Below are 19,457 nucleotides of genomic sequence, written 5' to 3'. Positions count from 1 at the left end.
TGCTTGTCTCCACCCGTTCGGCGTTAGCTGGGTCGGGCTTACCCCGTAGTGCCGAAACACTTTGGTGAAGAAGGGGTGGAGGGGCAGCCGAAGGCCTGCCTTGAAGGCTTCCTTGTACAGGCACAGCTCCTCGGGGTTCCGATAGCTGGCTCGGTCCGAAGGTTTGGGCAGACGGAGCTCGAAAGCATCCGAAACGCCGAAGGAGGCCCTTAGCTCCTCCAGTTCTAGTTCGTCCATCGTGGAGACGATCTTAAGGGCCTCAACTTCTAGGGGCTCCTATGTCTGGGCTCGGGCGTCGAGCACCCTCTCCCTGAACTCCTCACCGTTGGAGCCACCCTTGGACCCCGACGGTGTGGCCGCTGACGATGAGTCGCGGGAGGAGGGAGAGTCGGTGGAATCCGAGGACATCCCTCGGACTTCCCCAGGACTCCTATACCTACGTCTTGGTCTCGACCTCTCGCGGGACGATGGGCTGTAGCCCGACGAGGAAGACATCACTTACTTGTTGCTAAGCTAGGGAAGAAGTGGACGAGGCTAGAAGGGGGTCCGAGGCCGAAGGTGAGCTCTCCGAAAAGAAAAAAGAAAGGTTGCCCCACAAATGGCCCCCCACATTATATAGATGGAAGAATGGCGGTACGACTTCCGAGCATTAATGGCACCGCCACGTCAGGGTACGAAGCCTCGAGGTTTGCGCCCGAATGGACCAAGCAGGCCTAGCAGACGATCTCTCCTTCGGTTGGGAGTTCGGCCAAAGCCGAACGGACCTGACCGAAGGTCCCTCCTTTCGGTTGGGAGTTCGGCCAAAGCCGAACGGACCTGACCGAAGGTCCCTCCTTCGGTTGGGAGTTCGGCCAAAGCCGAACGTACCTGACCGAGGGTCCCCCTTTCGGTTGGGAGTTCGGCCAAAGCCGAACGGACCTGACCGAAGTTCCCTCCTTTCGGTTGGGAGTTCGGCCAAAGCCGAACGGACCTGACCGAAGGTCCCTCCTTCGGTTGGGAGTTCGGCCAAAGCCGAACGGACCTGACCGAAGGTCCCTCCTTCGGTTGGGAGTTCGGCCAAAGCCGAACGTACCTGACCGAGGGTCTCTCCTTTCGGTTGGGAGTTCGGCCAAAGCCGAACGGACCTGACCGAAGGTCCCTCCTTTCGGTTAGGAGTTCGGCCAAAGCCGAACGGACCTGACCGAAGGTCCCTCCTTCGGTTGGGAGTTCGGCCGAAGCCGAACGGACCTGACCGAAGGTCCCTCCTTTCGGTTGGGAGTTCGGCCGAAGCCGAACGGACCTGACCGAAGGTCCCTCCTTCGGTTGGGAGTTCGGCCAAAGCCGAACGTACCTGACCGAGGGTCTCTCCTTTCGGTTGGGAGTTCGGCCAAAGCCGAACGGACCTGACCGAAGGTCCCTCCTTCGGTTGGGAGTTCGGCCAAAGCCGAACGTACCTGACCGAGGGTTCCCCCTTTCGGTTGGGAGTTCGACCAAAGCCGAACGGACCTGACCGAAGGTCTCTCCTTTCGGTTGGGAGTTCGGCCGAAGCCGAACGGACCTGACCGAAGGTCCCTCCTTTCGGTTGGGAGTTCGGTCGAAGCCGAACGGACCTGACCGAAGGTCCCTCCTTCGGTTGAGAGTTCGGCCAAAGCCGAACGAACTTGACCAAGGACCCCGCCCTCGGAAGGGGGCTCGGCAAAGCCGAGCAGTGCTGACCGAAGGCTCCACCTTCGACAGGGGGCTCAGTAAAGCCAATCCGAAGCGGCCAAAGGTCCTCTTGATCGACCGCAAAGCCTTGGTCACTGGTAATGCCAGGACCGAGGGAACAAGTCAACCTCGGAAGATAGTTACTCCCACAGGAAGAAGCTCCTAGTGGAAGTAAGGGGGCTCCTGATATAGCCAAAATAACCTCTCGGTGGGGGGTAATGACACGTGTCACTGTTAGGACACGTGTCCCCCACCAGACGAAGGGCCCAAGGAACCACTCACACCCGAGCACGCTCAATCACCGAGGCACGCCCGCAGAATCACGCGGGGTCACGTCGCCTGCATGAGGGGAATATTCTCCCAGATGGTTGGACGTATTCTAGTAGGACTCTAAGAGGGAAGAAGGGGAAAAAACCCTAAGGCCGAAGAGCTATATAAGAAGGCACGGAAGAAAGGGGAAGGTAAGTTCTGAGACCCTCGCCATTACCCACTTATTAAACTGTGCCGCCGACCCTGACTTGAGCGTCGGAGGACTAACCCCGGACGAAGTTCCGGGCCTCCTTCGTCTGTGTTTGTGTAGGTTGGACTAGCGGGGTTTTTGGCAGCAACAATAACCATCAAGCTTGTGTTGGAGAAGGAGGTTGCCAATATAATTAGTTCTTATGCACCTCAAGTAAGATTGGATGAAAGTAGTAAGCTCCAATTTTGGGACAAATACATAGGTTAGAACTTGGTTTTAATCAAGGGAAAAATAGTATAATAGGGGTGATCTAAGTGGACATGTTGGGAAAGATTATAAAGGGCTGTGAAGGTGTACATGGAGGATATGGTTTTTGAGGGAGGAATGAGGAGGGGATCTCAATTTTAGATTTTGACGTGAGTTATGAGCTGTCTATCATAAATAACTACTTCAAAGGAGAGCAGAACATTAGTTACCTCCAAAAGTGGGCATCGTAGATTCGTAGTAGCCAAAAAGATGTATTCCCAACTAGAAGGTCCAATATAGATTGATATGTAAGGATTGTAAGGTTATACTAGGGGAGAGCTTAACTACACAACATCGATTAGTAGTTGTGGATATGTGTCTAACTATGCAGAATTGTAAGAAAGGTGAGCTTATTTGCCCTAGGATAAGGTGGTGGAGCAAAAAAGGAGATACTTTGAAATCATTTACTGCTAAAGTGGTCAAATAAGAAAAATGATATTTTGAGGGAGACATTAATACGATGTGGAATGAGTATGACTATTTGTACTAATAAAGATTGCTAAAGTTGTCTTAGGTGCATAGAAAGTAAAATGTCATTTCTCTAGGGAGACTTGGTAGTGGGATGATGAGGTTCAAGTAGCCATTAAACTACGAAAGCCAGTTTTAAGAAATTTACAAAAAATGAAGCTAAGAAGATTATGGGGAAAAGCAAGGGCGAAGAAATATAAAGATCTTTATAACAGATCCCAAAGGAAGGGGAAAAAGCTACCTATAAGATAGCTAAAATGAGGGAAAGGAAGAGTAGAGATCTTGACTATGTTATTTGTATTAAAAGTGAAAGTACTATTAAGGGATGAGGACATTAAGGAGAGTTGAAAAGTTTATCTATGCAGCCTACTAAATGGAGACACTTTAAGTAATAGTGTCCTGAATGTTTGCATTGCCCATAAAGACACCACTTCTTGTAGATATATACAAAAAAATCTGGGTGAAGTAAAAGAAGCTTTAAGTAGGATGAAAATATGCAAGGCACAAGGCCCAGGTGAGGTCCAAATAGAAGTGTGGAAGAGCTTAGGAATTCATGGTTTATCTTGCCTAACCAAATTATTTAATAAGATTGTTAGGATAAGAAAAATGCCAAATGAATGGAGAAGCATTGCGGTTCCAAATTAAAAAAAAAAAGGGTGATATTCAAAGTTGTGATAACTATAGAGGCATAAAACTAATGAATCATATTATGAAATTATGGGAGAGGGTAATTGAAACCCATCTAAGAAAAGAAACTACTATTACAAAGAACCAGTTTGGTTTTATGCCAAGAAGATCTATGATAAAAGTTATTTACTTAGGAGACTCATGGAAAGATTTAGAGATTGTAAAAAGGATCTCTATATGCTCTTTATTGACCTAGAATGAGCTTATGACAGAGTCCCTATAGAGTGAATCTGGCAAGTAGTAGATAAGAAAAGTGTTTCAAGTAAATATGCAGACATAATTAAAGATGGGGAAAATTATGTTGCCCTCCCCTGTAGTTTGTCGAAATTACATGTGGGTTCAAGGGTTTGAACGATATACGCCCCCTCCCCTAACATTGATGGTGTATGTTGTTACTTTTATATATCAAAAGATTGTATTACCCTTTTTATTAGAGTTAGTCTTAATATTAAAGGACTATTATACCCTTTTATCAAATCAAATCCCTAAAACATAACCGTGAAGGTGGAGAGCAAATCTCTGCAAATCGCCCCTCTGCAAGCTCCATACAACATAACCATCGGAGAAGGTGGGCGAGTGTCGAAATTCATTTCCTGCCTGAGTCGTCGGTCCAAGTCCTCGCTGCTCAACGCCCCCCCTCTCTCTCTCTTTATTCCTTACCTAACTCAGTCTCAGGAAGGAAGACTTGAGAACCAAATTAAGCTTTCTAGAAGGTTTGGATTTGTGGAGAAACATTAAAAACGGAACAAAAAGGATCTCTGTTCATCGATTCTCATAGATTTGATGGAAGAAGGGCAGGCCAGTGGTGGTGCTGCTAGTGGCGGCAGTGGAGGTCCAGCTCCTTTCCTTCAGAAGACTTATGACATGATCGATGACTCGTCGACCGACAAAATCGTGTCATGGAGCGATAACAAGAACAACTTCGTTGTCTGGAACCCACCTGAATTCGTTGCTCGTCTTCTCCCCACCTATTTCAAGCACAACAATTTCTCTAGTTTCGTCAGGCAGCTCAACACCTATGTAAGATCACATAATTATCCTTTTTTTTTAAAAAAAATATTTTATATTTATTTCTGTTTAGATGCCATCGATTGCTTCTAAAATTTGTTTATCAGTGTGGGTGGTTCTGATTAATTCACTTCAATTCCAATAGAGGAGAATTGGGCAATTTCTTTAATCAGAGTTTTGTGTTTAAGTATGATGGACTTTAGCGATCTCGATTGACATCTCTTCTTAGCCGTTTGAATTAGACCTGTTCGTTAATCGAATTCTTGTTATTGTAACTTTGCTTTATAGTTGGAGGAGGATGATGGGATCAGTTATAGATCAAATGGGTGTAGGCTAAAAATTGATTTTTTGAAATTATGATTGATTGTGGGAAATTGAGTTCGGGAATCAGAATGAATGATTTGAGCTGAATTGAGAATGAGTGGTTTGTCTTTATTTTGTTGATAGGGTTTCGGAAGATTGACCCGGAAAAATGGGAGTCTGCATATGAAGATTTCTTGAAGGATCAGAAGCATCTTCTTAAGAACATATACCACAGGAAGCCTATTCATAGCCAATCATCCTCAAGGTTCTGGAGGGATGCAGAAAGAGCGGCTCTTGAAGAAGAGATTGAGACTCTTTGGAGATTCAGACAATGCCAATCTGGGACGAAGGTTCAGATGGAAGATTTCCCACATTTATTCTTCTAAATCTTTGGGATTTTCCTGTTTTCTTCGTTTCAAGTGAAGGGTCTTTTGGTCTCTTCACTTTGTTATGAGGTTATTTTTGATATAAAAATGGTGACCTCACCAGCTAACAGTTTTAGGCTCACGGACACCAACGGATTGGACCAAATGTAAGAATCTTTCAAACTACAGGGGAGGGAGACATAAATCGTTCAAACCCTTGGACCCACATGTAATTTCGGCAAACTACAAGGGAGGGGGCCGTAATTTTCCCTTAAAGATATGTTTGATGGTGTGGCACTGTGGTGACCAATATAAGAATTTTGGGGGTCAGAGTAATGAATTCCCTATTACAATTGGGTTACATAAAGGAAATATCTTTAAGCTCTATTTGTTTGCACTTATCAAGGATGAAGTAACCAGACATTCACGATGAGGTTCCTTGGTGTATGTTTTCTGCTGATGATATTGTTTTGGTGGATGATAGACAAGCAGAGATTAACTCCAAGTTGGAGTTATGGAGATCAACCCTAGAATCAAAGGTTTTAAGTTAAGTAGAACGAAGACAGAGCATATGGTGTGTAACTTTTGGTATATGAGGACGGATAATGAGGTGGTAAAAATTGATTAGTGGGAGTTTTCGCAAAGTTATTATTTTAGGTATTAAGGCACAATAAAAAATAAAGAAGATGATATAGAGGATGATGTTTCACAAAGAATCAAAATAGGATGGGTGATGTGGAGTGGTGCGTTCGGAGTGTAGTGTGATTGACATGTTCCTTTAAAACTCAAAGGAAAATTTTATAGGATAGTTATTGTGAGGGTAGTGGCTGGAGATCTCTTCTTCTCTCCTTTGGGAAAAAGACTTGCATTCGGCCCTCTCTCCTCTCTTTCTCTTTCTTAGGGAGGGGTGTGTCGTGTGTGTTTACCTGTGGGCCCCGTGCCATTATACCGCCGCTCAGAGATACGTGGAGGCCTATTTCGCAAGAGTGTAAAGGTCGTCATTGAGATGGGTATTTGATGATGGTCCAATACGAGGGATTGGGATCGTACAAAAAGGTTTGGAGTCGCCACCTAGGAATATGGGCTTAGGACCTGGGGGTGGGCCCAATTCCTGAGAAAAGGGCCCAGAAGTTGGTTTGGTCCGGAGATTTAGGGTACGTGTCAGGTTGTAGAGTTGGGAAGGTGTTAAGCACCTAATCTACCCGGTTCAACCGGTTTTCCTACTAGATGCTTAAGAACGAACATTTTTCACAATTATTCCTATTCCGCATGTATGGCTAAGTTATCACACACATATACATTGACTGAATTTAAATAATTATGTACACTAAAACATGGTCAATATAAAGTCCACATTATGCTAATTTGGGTGAAAGATTATACCTGACATTGACCCCTCTTTGAAGATCTTCGAAGAACTTTAAAGAAAACTCGAAGAACTCTAAAGAAAACTCGAAGATCTTCGAAGGAAATTCGAAGAAATCCGACAAAATGTGAAGAACTTCAAACTATCTTCAAATCTTCAAAGAAATCTAAAAACCCGACCTCACCCACTCATAAGTCGCTCTCAACCCGGACAAATCGGAATGGAAAGTGAGTCGGGGGTAGTGGAGACCATAAAATGGTCAACCCCCATTTTAACCATAATGGTCCCCCTACCCTACTCACTTCTTATTTCGATTTTTCCAGGTTGAGAGCGAGTTGTGAGTGGGTGAGCTCGGGTTTTTGGATTTCCTTGAAGATTTAAAGATCGTTTGAGTTCTTCACATTTTGTCAGATTTTTTCGAATTTTCTTTGAAGATCTTCGAGTTTTCTTTTAAGTTCTTCGAAGATCTTCAAACAGGGGTCAAGGTCAGGTATAATTTCTCACCCAAATTAGCATAATGTAGACTTTATATTGACTTTGTTTTAGTGTACATAATTGTTTAAATTCAGTCAATGTATATATGTGATGACTTAACTATGCATGCAGAATAAGAATAATTGTGGAAAATGTCCATTCTTAAGCATCTAGGAGGAAGACCGGTTGAACCGGGTAGATTGGGTGCTTAACACCTTCCCAACTCTACAACCTGACACATACCCTAAATCTCTGGACCAACTTTCGGGCCCTTTTCTCAAGAATTGGGCCCACCCTCGGGTCCTAGGCTCATAATCTTGGGTGGCTACTCCAAACCTTTTTGCATGATCCCAATCCCCCGTATTGGACCATCATCAAATACCCATCTCAATGACGATCTTTACACTCTTGCGAAATAGGCCTCCACGGATCTCTGAGTGGCGGTACAACGGTGCAAAGCCTGCGGGTAAGCGCACACGACACACCCCTCCCTAAGAAATAAAAAGAGAGGAGAGAGGGATGAATGCAAATCTTTTTTCCCCTCCCATCAGAGGGGAGAAGAAGAGATCTCTGACCGCTACCCTCACAGTGGCGACTCTGCTGGGGATAGGCTATAGGAGGGCTAGGCTGAGGTGGAACTCTGGCAGAGCTTCCGCTAGGAATGGGCTATGGGAGGGCTAGGATGAGGTGGCACTTCGGCAAAGCTTCCTCTAAAAATAGGCTATGGGAGAGTTTGACGGAACTCAAATGTTTGAGGAACTTCGAAGGCCCGAAGATTCGAAGTAACACTTAGAATCTATAAAGATCGCTTAAAAGACTTGAAGAACCTCAAAAGGGGGGACTAAGGCAAAGTTTCTCTTACACAAAATGCTCACTCAAAAATTTAGATGTTTGAAGGACTTCGAAGGCCCGAATTCGAAGTGTTCTTCGAATCTTATGAAGATCTCTCCGAAGACTTGAAGAACCTCCAGGGGGAGGAGAGAGAGTAGAGCTTCTCTACAAGGGATGCTCACTAGGAGGCTTGAGTGTGAAAAACCAAAAGGAGGGGGTATTTATAGATTTTTGGACCGATGGGGAGGAAATGGGGATTTCCTTAGCCAATGGGGTAAAAAAGTGGATTTTCTTAGCCAATGGGATGAAAAAGTAAATTTTTGGGCCAATGGGGTGAAAAGTGAATTTCTTCGGCTAATGAGGTGAAAAGATGCTTTTTTGAGCCAATGAGGTGAAAAGATGCTTTTTTGGGCCAATAGGGAGAAAGAGGTAATTTTTTGGCCCATGTAGAAAAAATATGCTTTTTTGTCCTATAGTATGAAAAGATACTTTTTTGGGCCAATGGGAGGTCACGGCGTAGGGTGCGCTAGTGGGACGGTGTGGAGTACACAAGCAGGTGAAAGAGGGAATCTCCTCACAAATTCGGTCATCGGAGTGAGGATTCCGACACTAGGCGAGGGCGTCGGTGGCAAGCTAGGGCATTGGGCACCAGGCAAGGGTGCCGGAGTGCGCAAGGCTGGGCAAGATTGATGCGAGGGTGTGCAAGGTTGGTGCACGCAAGGGCGTGCAAGGCTGGGGCTGGGTGTCCATGGTAAGATGGGTGTTCAAGGTGTAACTTCTGGGAATGATTGCGGGAGATCCGATGGTCCGATTTGACGTACCATATATCGTTGGAATTGTGATTCCGAGTACTATCCATCCGTACGGTCGATTTGGACCGGATTCCTTCGTATATGAGAAGTCATAATTAAACCTTTCTTTTCTCTCGCACGGGATTTCTTGGGTTTTTGGGTGAGTATGGAATGCTTCTGGGTTGGGTTACCTCAGTCAATTGTCATCTTTGTCGATCGGAAGCGAGAGGTCGCGTCCATGATCAGTAAGTCATCATAGCCGGGGGAGGGTGACAAAATTGGGTGTCTACAGTTATATGACTGCCTATGAAGTATGGTGTGGAATATTGGGTAGTTGAGAAGCATCATGTAGATAAACTCAATGTAGTTGAGATGAAGATTTTGAGATGGATGAGTGTTAAAGCTAGGAAGGCTAATGTAAGGAATGATTATATTAGAGATGGTTTGGGAATAGCTCTAATACATGATAAGCTATGAGTGATATAAGACTATAACACATAGGAAACAAAAGGGACCAAATTATTGTTCACGGGGTATTGTTCACATGAACAATAATTTCTGGTTTTTGGTTGGCTTAATGGGCCAACACTAGGGCTGGCTGCTCTGGTTTGATGGAATCAGCAGCCCCCTTCTTTTTGCAGGCTCGATCTACATCAACGAGAAAGTCGTTTAGATGGCATGGCCATGTTTATTGCAGGCCTTTGGATGCTTTAGTATGGAGGAGTGATTTGATTCAGATTGGAGGATCTAAAAGAGCTAAGGGAAAGCCTAAAATGACCTTTAGGAGAAGTGGTGAGGAAAGACGTGTAGCTTAGGCTTTGTATCAACTATCAAGTATGTCGTTGAATAGAGCTGATTGGAGGGCAAGGATCTATGTAGCCGACCCCATTTATTTGCAATAAGGCTGAGTAGTTGTTGTTGTTGTTGTTGTTGTAGGATCTGTTGGCGATGAAATTCTAGGGAGCAGGTCGCCCAAGGATGGCAAACTAATCCCCAAAGTTTCAGGCCAAACCGAATGATCTCAGTGGAGATCGATTTGGTTCTTTGAGCTATAAACTAATGCCCAGAACTGGGGTATTCACAGGTAGGAGGAAATAACAGAAAAGAAGAAGAAAGAAATAGAGCAAGGAACAAGTAAGGAAGCTGAAGATAGATTACAGTGCTCAATCATGAGGGACTGTTTGTGTGACAAAACAGTAATGGGAATGCAGAAGAAGAAAAGAAAGGAGGGGGGATGAAGAAGGCCACTGGCCTCGCACCACACACGACCATGAGACTCCAATTCAACTTTTCATTATTTGCACTCTATTCAAATTTGTCTAATGAATTTGGTTACAAGCATATTTATAAAAATGAAATTGAAAGTTTCTAATTGTAGTCTATTGCTGAAATTGAAGTAAAACCCAACTGTATCTCCCAATTATCTAACCCAATCTAAATAAAATCAAACTCCAAAATTAAAATAACGGAACGGAACGGAATGGAACTCTAGCCTAAGTAAAAGATTACATGATTAAATCCAAATAAATATATAAATAAACTACTAATATATCCTACTAGACCAAATTGCAATTCAGGTCCGGTTCTCTCGGTCAGAACTCTCAAACAAGTTTGGTCTGCTTAAACAGAATGCTCCTGCATCAGGTGGTCTACCTGTGCCTTGCCTAAAAAAGGACGTGCTCAATACACAAGGCTCCCACCATTGCGGGGTTTGGGGAGGGTTGTAATGTACGCAGCCTTACCCCTGTTTTGTGGAGAGGCTGTTTCCTAACTTGAAACCATTACCACTTGATAACAATGGAGCAACCTTAACTGTGCGCCGTCTGTGATCTTGAAATTTGATTGGGTTGAAAATGCTGATTAGTTACTCGAAATATGCTTGGAAATATTGTAGATATCCTAGCGTTGGTTCAGAATAAATCATTATTGGAGTCTCATTTTGGGGGTTATTTAAAGTCTATTGAACTTTCCTCTTTATGCGTTCTACTAGATTTGTCAAAACTGGGTTGAGTTGTGTTGCATTTTTGCTTAATTTTAAATTTTTTATCTTCCGTAGTTTTCACGGCATCTAGGCGACTCAAGGCGTTGGAGGGGGCCTAGGGGAAGGCGAAGCCAAAGGCGTACAAGGCGCCTAGACGCCTAGGCATCACCTTTACAAAGTTGTTTATTTACATTCTATGTTGTAGTTTTTCACATTAAAGATAGTCTGAGTTTGAGGATATGTAATGCATGATTACCTGATTAGTCTGAAAATTGCTCGAGTGAAAATGGGGAGGGAAAAAAAGTTATCATTAAGGGTGCAACTGGTCTGTTCTGTTGGATGAGCTTTGGAGAACGTCAGTGTTATAGTATGCTTTTTGTTACTGGAATACCTGTATGACTATATAGAGTTGAGTAGTAAAACTGGATTCTTGTAGCCAGCACCATGTAGTTCGGATAAGGATTAGCCGCATTAACTACTGAAATTGATATAGCTTTCTGCACTTCAATTTTTTATATGAAGATATGGGGAAATATACTTATTTTTTGTGTTTGTTCTCAATGTACTTTGTTTGACATGTTAGGTTATAGGATGGCTGCTGAATGTGCGCGTGATGCTTTGTTGAAGAGGGTCATGGATAATAAAGAGGATGCAGGTAATGGCTGTTAGGTACAGGTGGAATATCATGTCTCAGTGCTTTGTTTCAACCACCTTTCCCCCGGCCTTTTGCTGCCAGTTAGTTTTATCTTTTTCCTTTTGTTCTCAGATTTTTCGTCTACTGCACATTGTGCTTGAGCTCTTTATTTCATGAAGAAATTCTTCATAGAGGCTGATTGTGCTCTTGTAGTTGCAGGGCATTGGGAAGTCTTAGACTCTGAATTTTTTTTTTTTAATCATTATTATTATTATTATTATTATTTTTATTGTGGGGCTTTGAAGCTCTGATGGAAGTTCCTTACCATCTAGATCTTGTATATGTTTGTCACCAATGCTGCTGCTACCTTCTTGATGGTTGTATTTGTATAAAATGTGTTGATATTTCTAATGCATTGTCCCTTTGTAATGCAGAGAAATTTAAATCCGACTTGATGAAGATTGCAATGACAACTTTGAGTTCTAAAATACTCTCTCAGGACAAGGAACACTTTGCAAAACTTGCTGTGGAAGCTGTTATGAGGCTTAAGGTATTAACTAACTTTCTGTGCTCCAAATGACATGTTCCACACAAATGTTCAAATCCTGCTGAACCTGGATTCAAGCCAGACCTAGATTTGTATAATTGGCCTACTTATATACCCCCTCCTTTTTTCTCTGTTAATGTTCTGTTAATACATCCAAAACTGGTTGAGATTTGTGAAGGATGGTATGGAAGATACCTAGAAGACAATAAAGAGTTGGAAACTAATGTAACTGTTTGTTCATTTACTAGACCTTTTTTAACTTCATTAGTGGTTGATTCCTCCTTTTCTCGCTGTCCTATCTTCCTCCCTACTGGGGTATCAGATAGATTGGTTTGCTGGAACTAAATCAGTAGTTAGCCCTTTAGCTTCCATTTCCCCTAGAAAACATATTTGTTCTGCATCAGTAGCTTCCATTTCCCCTAGAAAACATATTTGTCCTACACCTGTGCACTTTAAAGATTTTTTATTCCCTCATAATTGAGCTTCTGTTTGTCTCAAGTCTGAACTGCAAGCTTACTTACCTCTTCTAGGGTGGGTCTGGTCCTTTGCCCCGTACAATTATTCCCGTCCCCTCTCTCCTTTCTTTTGTGGAGTCCAGATCAGCTAGTCCATCTAAGTGTGTCCCTATAGTCAAAAGCGCTGCGCCCAATATATTGTTTTAAAGGTGCCAATATTTGTCACAGTGTCTCTTGTAACAATTTTCTGACCAAATGGTTACGGTATCTATGTCTATCTACCAGTACATCCTTTCTTGTTTAACATCTTTTCTTCTTGTTCATGGATGGGAATGGAACCCTAGACCAAATGGCTAGCTGGTTAATTCATGTGTGTTGCACCCTGGGGGTGGTGCAATATTTTCTTGGTATTGCTTGAATAGTGCGCATGGGGGTCTAGTGGTTCTTGTTTGGTGTTCTCACACAGTTTTTTGAGTCGAGTATAATTTTCGTGTTGATTGTTGATTAAATGTGCTATGTGATATTGCAGGGCAGCACAAACTTGGAGTCTATCCAAATCATTAAGAAACCAGGAGGATCCTTGAGTGATTCATTTCTAGATGAAGGGTTGGTTTTCAACTTTAAGCTTTCAAATATTTTAGTAGGGATGCACAACACATGGATTTTTTGGTTTAACTGAAGTTAATATTTTACTTTTCCAGTCATAGATTTACTCATCTCTATGGTTTTAGTATTACTTGTATGTATTTGTAATTACCCTTTACCCTTTTTTTTTTCTTCCCTTTGAGATAGTTATTTTAAATGTGCTGTCAATTATCACAGAGAATAATGATTTTGTAGCTTCATCTTCTTGTTGTAATGCCTGATTGTGTGGTTAAGCTGGCTTGGAGGTGCTAAGTCAGGAAACTAGTTAAAATGCATGTCAATGCCAACCGCTAATTGTGTGGTCAAGCTGGCTTGGAGGTGCCAAGTCAAGAAATTAGCATGGCAATGCCAACCTCTGCTCTACCTATTAGTATGGTTCAAGATCTTGGTGGAAATGAAAATTTTCTAGTTATCGGGCCAGCCTGAGATGAGATGGAGGGTTGAATTGACTTTGTACTTGGTTTCGACCAGATTTCGAGCCAACTCAAGGATACTTCAACTACTTTGCATGTTTCGACCTGAACTTGGTTGAAACACCTTTGTGAATTCACTAGCCCCCATCGAAACTTGCCCGTTTCAACCTTTTGGCCTGGAATTTGTATCAAACCAGGTTTATGACAATTATCATTTAAATAAATGATTTTACATATGTGATTACATTTACTAAAGATAGTATTCATAAATAAGCAAATACCCACCCCCTATTTGAATCCAATAAAAATAGTTAAAAATTCAAATTCCAAAAGGATAATGGTGCAGATCTGAATTCCCAAAACTGGGATCGGATTGCTTTTGGGTCCACTCAAGAGTTAATAACTCAACTATCAAAGAATAATGGTAGTTCTGTAATAATCTCAAATTCCCCAAAGAAGGGTGGTAATTTTGTAGTTAACCTGAAACTAAGAAGGGTCAACAAGGCATAAAAGATTAAAGGGCATAAATAGGGTTTTGATTTATTGACTAAGGGTATAACAGGAGCTGAAGTTGAACTCAATAAGCCATAGAAGATTAAAAGCACAAGAGGGGGGGGGGTGTTAATATGGGAAAAAAGGTTTAATTAAGGAAGCACAAAACATGGGACTGGTCAGTCATCCCTTACCTCCAGCCAAAAGCCATTTCAGAAAACTCAGAACCTTGCAGAGGAGAGAACTGCTTCAGTTCTTCTTGGATAAGCCGGAAACTCCTGATTGAGGTTGGAAACCCTTTGGCCTCTTGATTCCGATGGGCAAATACCCCAAACAGCAACAAAGAGGACAGTTGTCCCTGCAACTCAGATACGGCAGTAGGAGAGACAATCAGCACTGTTGCAGAGGTTGGTTCTCACAACTGTGAGAGATTTCTAAGCCCTATCTCAAGGGTTGATTCGCCCGAGGGTAGGGAACTCTCGACCAAAACCTCAGCCCAGGCTGGCCAAACACAAAGGATATTAATGAGCTTGTGTAGGGCTGTAACTGTCGCTAGAAGCAGAGTAGTTTAAGGTAAAGGGAAAATACGGCTGGAAAATTGAAAGAATTAGAAAGAAAAAGAAGAAGAAAATCAGAGGAGGGAGGGATTTGCGGGCCTTACAGCAGCCATGGTTTCGACCATCAAAATCATTCATTCAATTCTTCAATTACAAAAACTGAAATTTCCATCAAGTTACATAAATATAAAGGCAATCAAAGTGTAACAATGGAAGCTAATTAAATTGGAAACTAAGTTAAATTAGAAACTGAAATCTAAATAAAAATTGAAAGTCTCAACTAACTTGACCGACACCCTTCTCGAACAATAAGGAAACAAATAAATAGTTAAACCACTAAATTAACCCCAAGTTTTCCTGTGCCCAACTGCATCAGATAAAGAGTCTTTAAACATATTCATGCACTTCAAATAGGTTTAACCAGAACATAACTTTGTCAAAACAACTCAGATTTAATCAATCTTGGATTTGTTTGGAAAGCTGGTTTTGTACTGTTCCCTCAAATCTAAGATTACTTAATCAAGTCAAACCTTATTTAGTATGTGCGTATGTTGTTTAAAATCGCCTCGAATAAAAATAAATTTATGGACATATCTAAACAAAATATTATTTTATTATTGCTCTTTTGTTTTATAGCAATGTTTTACTATGATAAGATTTATTTAATTTTCAGATTTGAGAAAAAAAAACCCAGCATTTGAAAGTTGAAAATTGCCCCTACAATCGAAAATTTTAGTTCTTGAACTTGGGGGTTTTTTTTGGGGGGGGGGCTTGAATTTTATCATTTTGGAATTTGAATTTTTTACTATTCTTATTGGATTTAAACAGGAGGTATTTTCTTATTAATGACTAATATCTTAAGTAAATGATTAAATTATTTTTTGCATAAATAAGCACCAAACTAACAATTGAACTAAATCAGTGACAAACTAGGTTCAACCACTAGCAAACTTGGGTCTACACCATAATTACCATTTTGGATGCTTTTTTTTCTTTTGTGAAAATAATTCATGAATCATGTTTAAAAAATAAAAAAAATAAAAAAAAATAAAAAAATCTGGGCCTCAAAACCAAGGTTTTGAGTTGGCCTGGAAAAAGTTACTAGGTTTCGACTCATATCTTGCTCTAAACCGGCCTCGAGATTGAGTTCTCGATTCTTTCCTATTAGCAAATGAGAAGTGAAAAGGCTTGCTGGTTAACACTAGACATTGGGGCATCTATAGAGCATTTTTGTCATCTTGGCGTCCAGTTTGTATTTCCTAGTATTTTTGCTCGACTTCTTGGATATAGCATGTTCTGGTTGTGGCGGTGGCGGTGCTATTCTTTACCATTGGTTCAACTGTTATGTAATTGAAATTTTAAAGTGGTTTATGTGGTCTAGGGGTGCCAGGCAGAAATAGGAAATCTATCTGTTCCTGTTGGTTAACTATTTGTATATAACATCCTTGGTGTAGGCCAAGATAAGCTTCCTACAGATTTCTAAAATGATCCCTCCAGAAGTTATTGCTCATATCTTTTCAGCCTTTATTTTTCTAGTCTTGGTGAATGGATGCTGCAACACAGTGTTCGAGTCTTTGAAGAGGCTTGGTAGTCCTTACTCTGTAAATCTAACCAATACTACATTCTCTCTCTCTAAAACATTCACTGTTATTTTCCTCAAAATGTGGAAGTGAGTAAAAGAATTTTTCTATTCTTGATTAATTATCATCTTTCTTATTTTATTTTTCTCACCACTCTGCATTTGTGCTCATTCTTGGTTTTTCTTGTGTAGGTTTATTCTTGACAAGAAAATAGGCATTGGCCAACCAAAACGTATTGAAAATGCAAAGATTTTAGTTGCAAACACTGCAATGGATACTGACAAAGTAAAGATCTATGGAGCACGTGTTCGTGTCGATTCAATGTCAAGGGTTGCAGAGATTGAAGAGGCTGAAAAGGGGAAAATGAGAGAGAAGGTTCAAAAGATTATAGCTCATGGGATTAACTGCTTTGTAAATAGACAGTTGATTTACAATTTCCCAGAGGAACTCTTTGCAGATGCTGGAATCCTTGCAATTGAGCATGCTGATTTTGATGGGATAGAGCGCTTGGCTCTGGTAACTGGCGGTGAAATTGCTTCAACATTTGACAACCCAGAGTCGGTTAAACTTGGCCATTGCAAGCTCATTGAAGAAATTATGATTGGTGAAGACAAGTTGATTCACTTCTCCGGGGTTGAGATGGGCCAAGCATGTACCATAGTATTAAGAGGCGCAAGGTGTGATTTACAACTTTTTGTTTCCTTTTGCTGCAATTTTTATTGTTTTATTTTTTTTTATTTTGAATTCTTACCCTCTTTTTCAACCTTTTGGATATGTGTTGGCTTTCTATTATTCACTCTGACATTATCCATATGAAGGATTCGGGCACTTGAAAATCCGAACATCAGGGTGTATCTGACCCTTCCCTGATCTTAGTTCTGAGACTTGATTATTTAGAGGATGACCTGCTAATGACATGGAGAACAATGCTTGATGATTAGGGCAATGCTTGAAACAAGGTCATTGATAATGGTGTTGCTGTCCTTCTCAAAATAGAGGATTTTAACATCACATGTTTTTTGTAGATAGTATAGGTTCATAGAGTGAATAAAAGTGTCAGGGTCCAGCATGGAGACAATAATGTTAAATAAAAAACAACCTAGTTATGCAGGGGTAGTAGAATCACCTCTTAATCATTGTGTCTGAAAAAGAATGCATCTTTTTTTGTTGGGTACGAAAATCAAAGCATCTTTATGGTATACAGATTCGGACTTAATTGTGAATGCTATGGAAAATAAGGTGGCAGAAAATCTTCACCACGTGCTTGGGATCATGCGGCTAGGCAATTTTTATCAACACTTTATGGTAGTGCCTATCATATGCTGCAATGCAAGGCATGGTTCCATTATTTTAACTGAATTACTCAGGCAGTTATATATATATATATATAATTGATGATAGTGCCATCATATGGTGCACTGCAAGGGCATGGCTCCTTAAATTTTACTGCATTGGTGTTGGTTGATCTTCTTTTTCGTTTGCTTCGTATAAATGCTGATTATAGTCTTTATTTATTCTTGTTTACCATTTTACTGTCTCAACTTGTAGGCATTGATCATTTTCTTTTTCTTTTTTAATTTCTGCCTATTGATTTATGGTTTTATCATTGGCGATTGTTGTAACTGTGGCATTTATGTTTTAAGTCTTCCTAACAATTGAATTTGAGTTGGTTGGCTGGTTTTTGTCATTGTTGTTGTTTGATTAAAAGAGTTGTTGGTTGAGGTATTAGTGATCCTTCTATTTTTGCAGCTTTCACTGTTGTGCATTTAGAAAAGATGCTGGATGTAGGTATTGATGATCCTTCTATTTTTGCAGCTTTCATGTGCTCGACGAGGCTGAAAGGTCTCTGCATGATGCCTTGTGTGTGCTGTCACAAACAGTCATTGATAGCAGGGTTTTGCTTGGCGGTGGGTGGCCTGAGATGGTGATGTCAAAGGAAGTGGACGAGCTGGCACGGAAGACTCCTGGTAAAAAGTCTCATGCTATTGAGGCTTTCTCCCGGGCTCTCCAGGCCATCCCTACAATCATTGCGGATAATGCAGGTTTGGATAGTGCAGATTTGATTGCTCAGCTCCGTGCAGAGCATCACAAGGAGGGGAGCACTGCTGGCATTGATGTCATCACTGGAGCTGTAAGTCCTCGTATATGTTAGATGGAAAGGAAGAAAATAGGAGACTAGAAGTACTGGTCTAGAATTGTTTGAGTATAACGATGACTTGCCTGCACATTAGCTGTATGCCTTACAAGATAACGTGTAACCTGGAGATACTTTGCTTTCACACTTGCCTTGGTAATTTTGTAGGAAATTATGGCCATGTCACCGGACCTGATCATCCCGGTGATTTGTAATTATATATTTTTTGACTGTTGGCCTTTTTACTTTTGCCATGGGGAAACAGGCTTGAATATCCTAGGTTTCATTTCCCACGGGGACTCAGTTTTATTAGACCAACCTTTACGCAGCATTCCATCTTTACTGGTAGCATAGGTTTTCTCATTTTATCTTCAGCTCTATTGCTTTAATCTCGTGATTTTGGCTGTATCACGACTGATTGGTTTTCTACAGGTGGGAGACATGGAGAAGCTTGGGATATCAGAGGCATTTAAAGTGAAACAAGCTGTGCTGCTCTCTGCAACTGAAGCTGCGGAGATGATACTCAGAGTTGATGAAATTATTACTTGTGCCCCTCGGAAAAGAGAAGATAGAATGTGATGGTCGGTGGGCGATTTTGTGGCATTTATAAACTTGTTTGCTGATAACTGTATTATTAACAAGTGATTTGGGTTGAAGAGGATGGCTGGGCATGTAGTAATTTGGATCATATCAAGGAACGTGAGCTTTCATGTTTTTGGGTTCGAGGAAGGTTGATTTTATATTTGTAAGTAGGGGCAGTTAACTTGAAAATGAAGGTTAACTGCATAAGATTTTGAGATACATGAAAGTGGGATATGATATTCAGTAATAGGGCAGGAGAATGAGATTGCTCCTCCATTTAGAACTCTGAGGTCGACCTATTTGTATCTTCGCATATGGCATTGGGCCATTCATGCCTTCTCTTGTGGAGGCGGCTTGGTCTTTGAAGAAAGATTTGTCAGTATCCGCTGGCTATTCGTTATAGGACTCAGTTTATCCACACCAATGGGTGTCTGGCGTCATGGGATGGGTATGTGATGGTAAGGGTGTCAACCAAATTAAAATTGTTTATCGAAGCTGAACCAAACTGTTTACATTGAAACCATGAAATCATTAAATGATTTTGTTTTGATTTCAAAATTAAGACCATTTAGTTAAATGATTTAAATCAATGGTAAGTAAATTGTTTAAAATCGATTAATGTATATACATGGCAACAGTGGGATGGCTGCAGGCCAGCACGCCATGCAGGCCATGCGTGCACTGGGATCCAA

The 19,457-nt window shown here is 41.4% G+C and overlaps 1 protein-coding gene across 1 annotated transcript in view; it reads left to right on the top strand.

Moving 5' to 3' along the window:
• LOC122089250 (T-complex protein 1 subunit beta) overlaps positions 1-18,905 on the top strand; it is a 25,330-nt gene extending 6,425 nt beyond the window's left edge. Inside the window, exons 7-12 of the mRNA XM_042658827.1 lie at positions 11,310-11,381; positions 11,795-11,910; positions 12,892-12,968; positions 16,241-16,726; positions 17,865-18,180; positions 18,616-18,905. Coding sequence (XP_042514761.1) covers positions 11,310-11,381; positions 11,795-11,910; positions 12,892-12,968; positions 16,241-16,726; positions 17,865-18,180; positions 18,616-18,762 — 1,214 coding nt within the window. The 3' untranslated portion in view covers positions 18,763-18,905. The remainder of the gene's footprint in view (positions 1-11,309; positions 11,382-11,794; positions 11,911-12,891; positions 12,969-16,240; positions 16,727-17,864; positions 18,181-18,615) is intronic.
• Positions 18,906-19,457: the final 552 nt, after the last annotated feature.

The sequence above is a fragment of the Macadamia integrifolia genome, chromosome 9, assembly GCF_013358625.1.
Source record: "Macadamia integrifolia cultivar HAES 741 chromosome 9, SCU_Mint_v3, whole genome shotgun sequence".
NCBI classification, from domain to species: Eukaryota; Viridiplantae; Streptophyta; class Magnoliopsida; order Proteales; family Proteaceae; genus Macadamia; species Macadamia integrifolia.
This window is presented reverse-complemented; position numbering and strand designations above follow the sequence as displayed.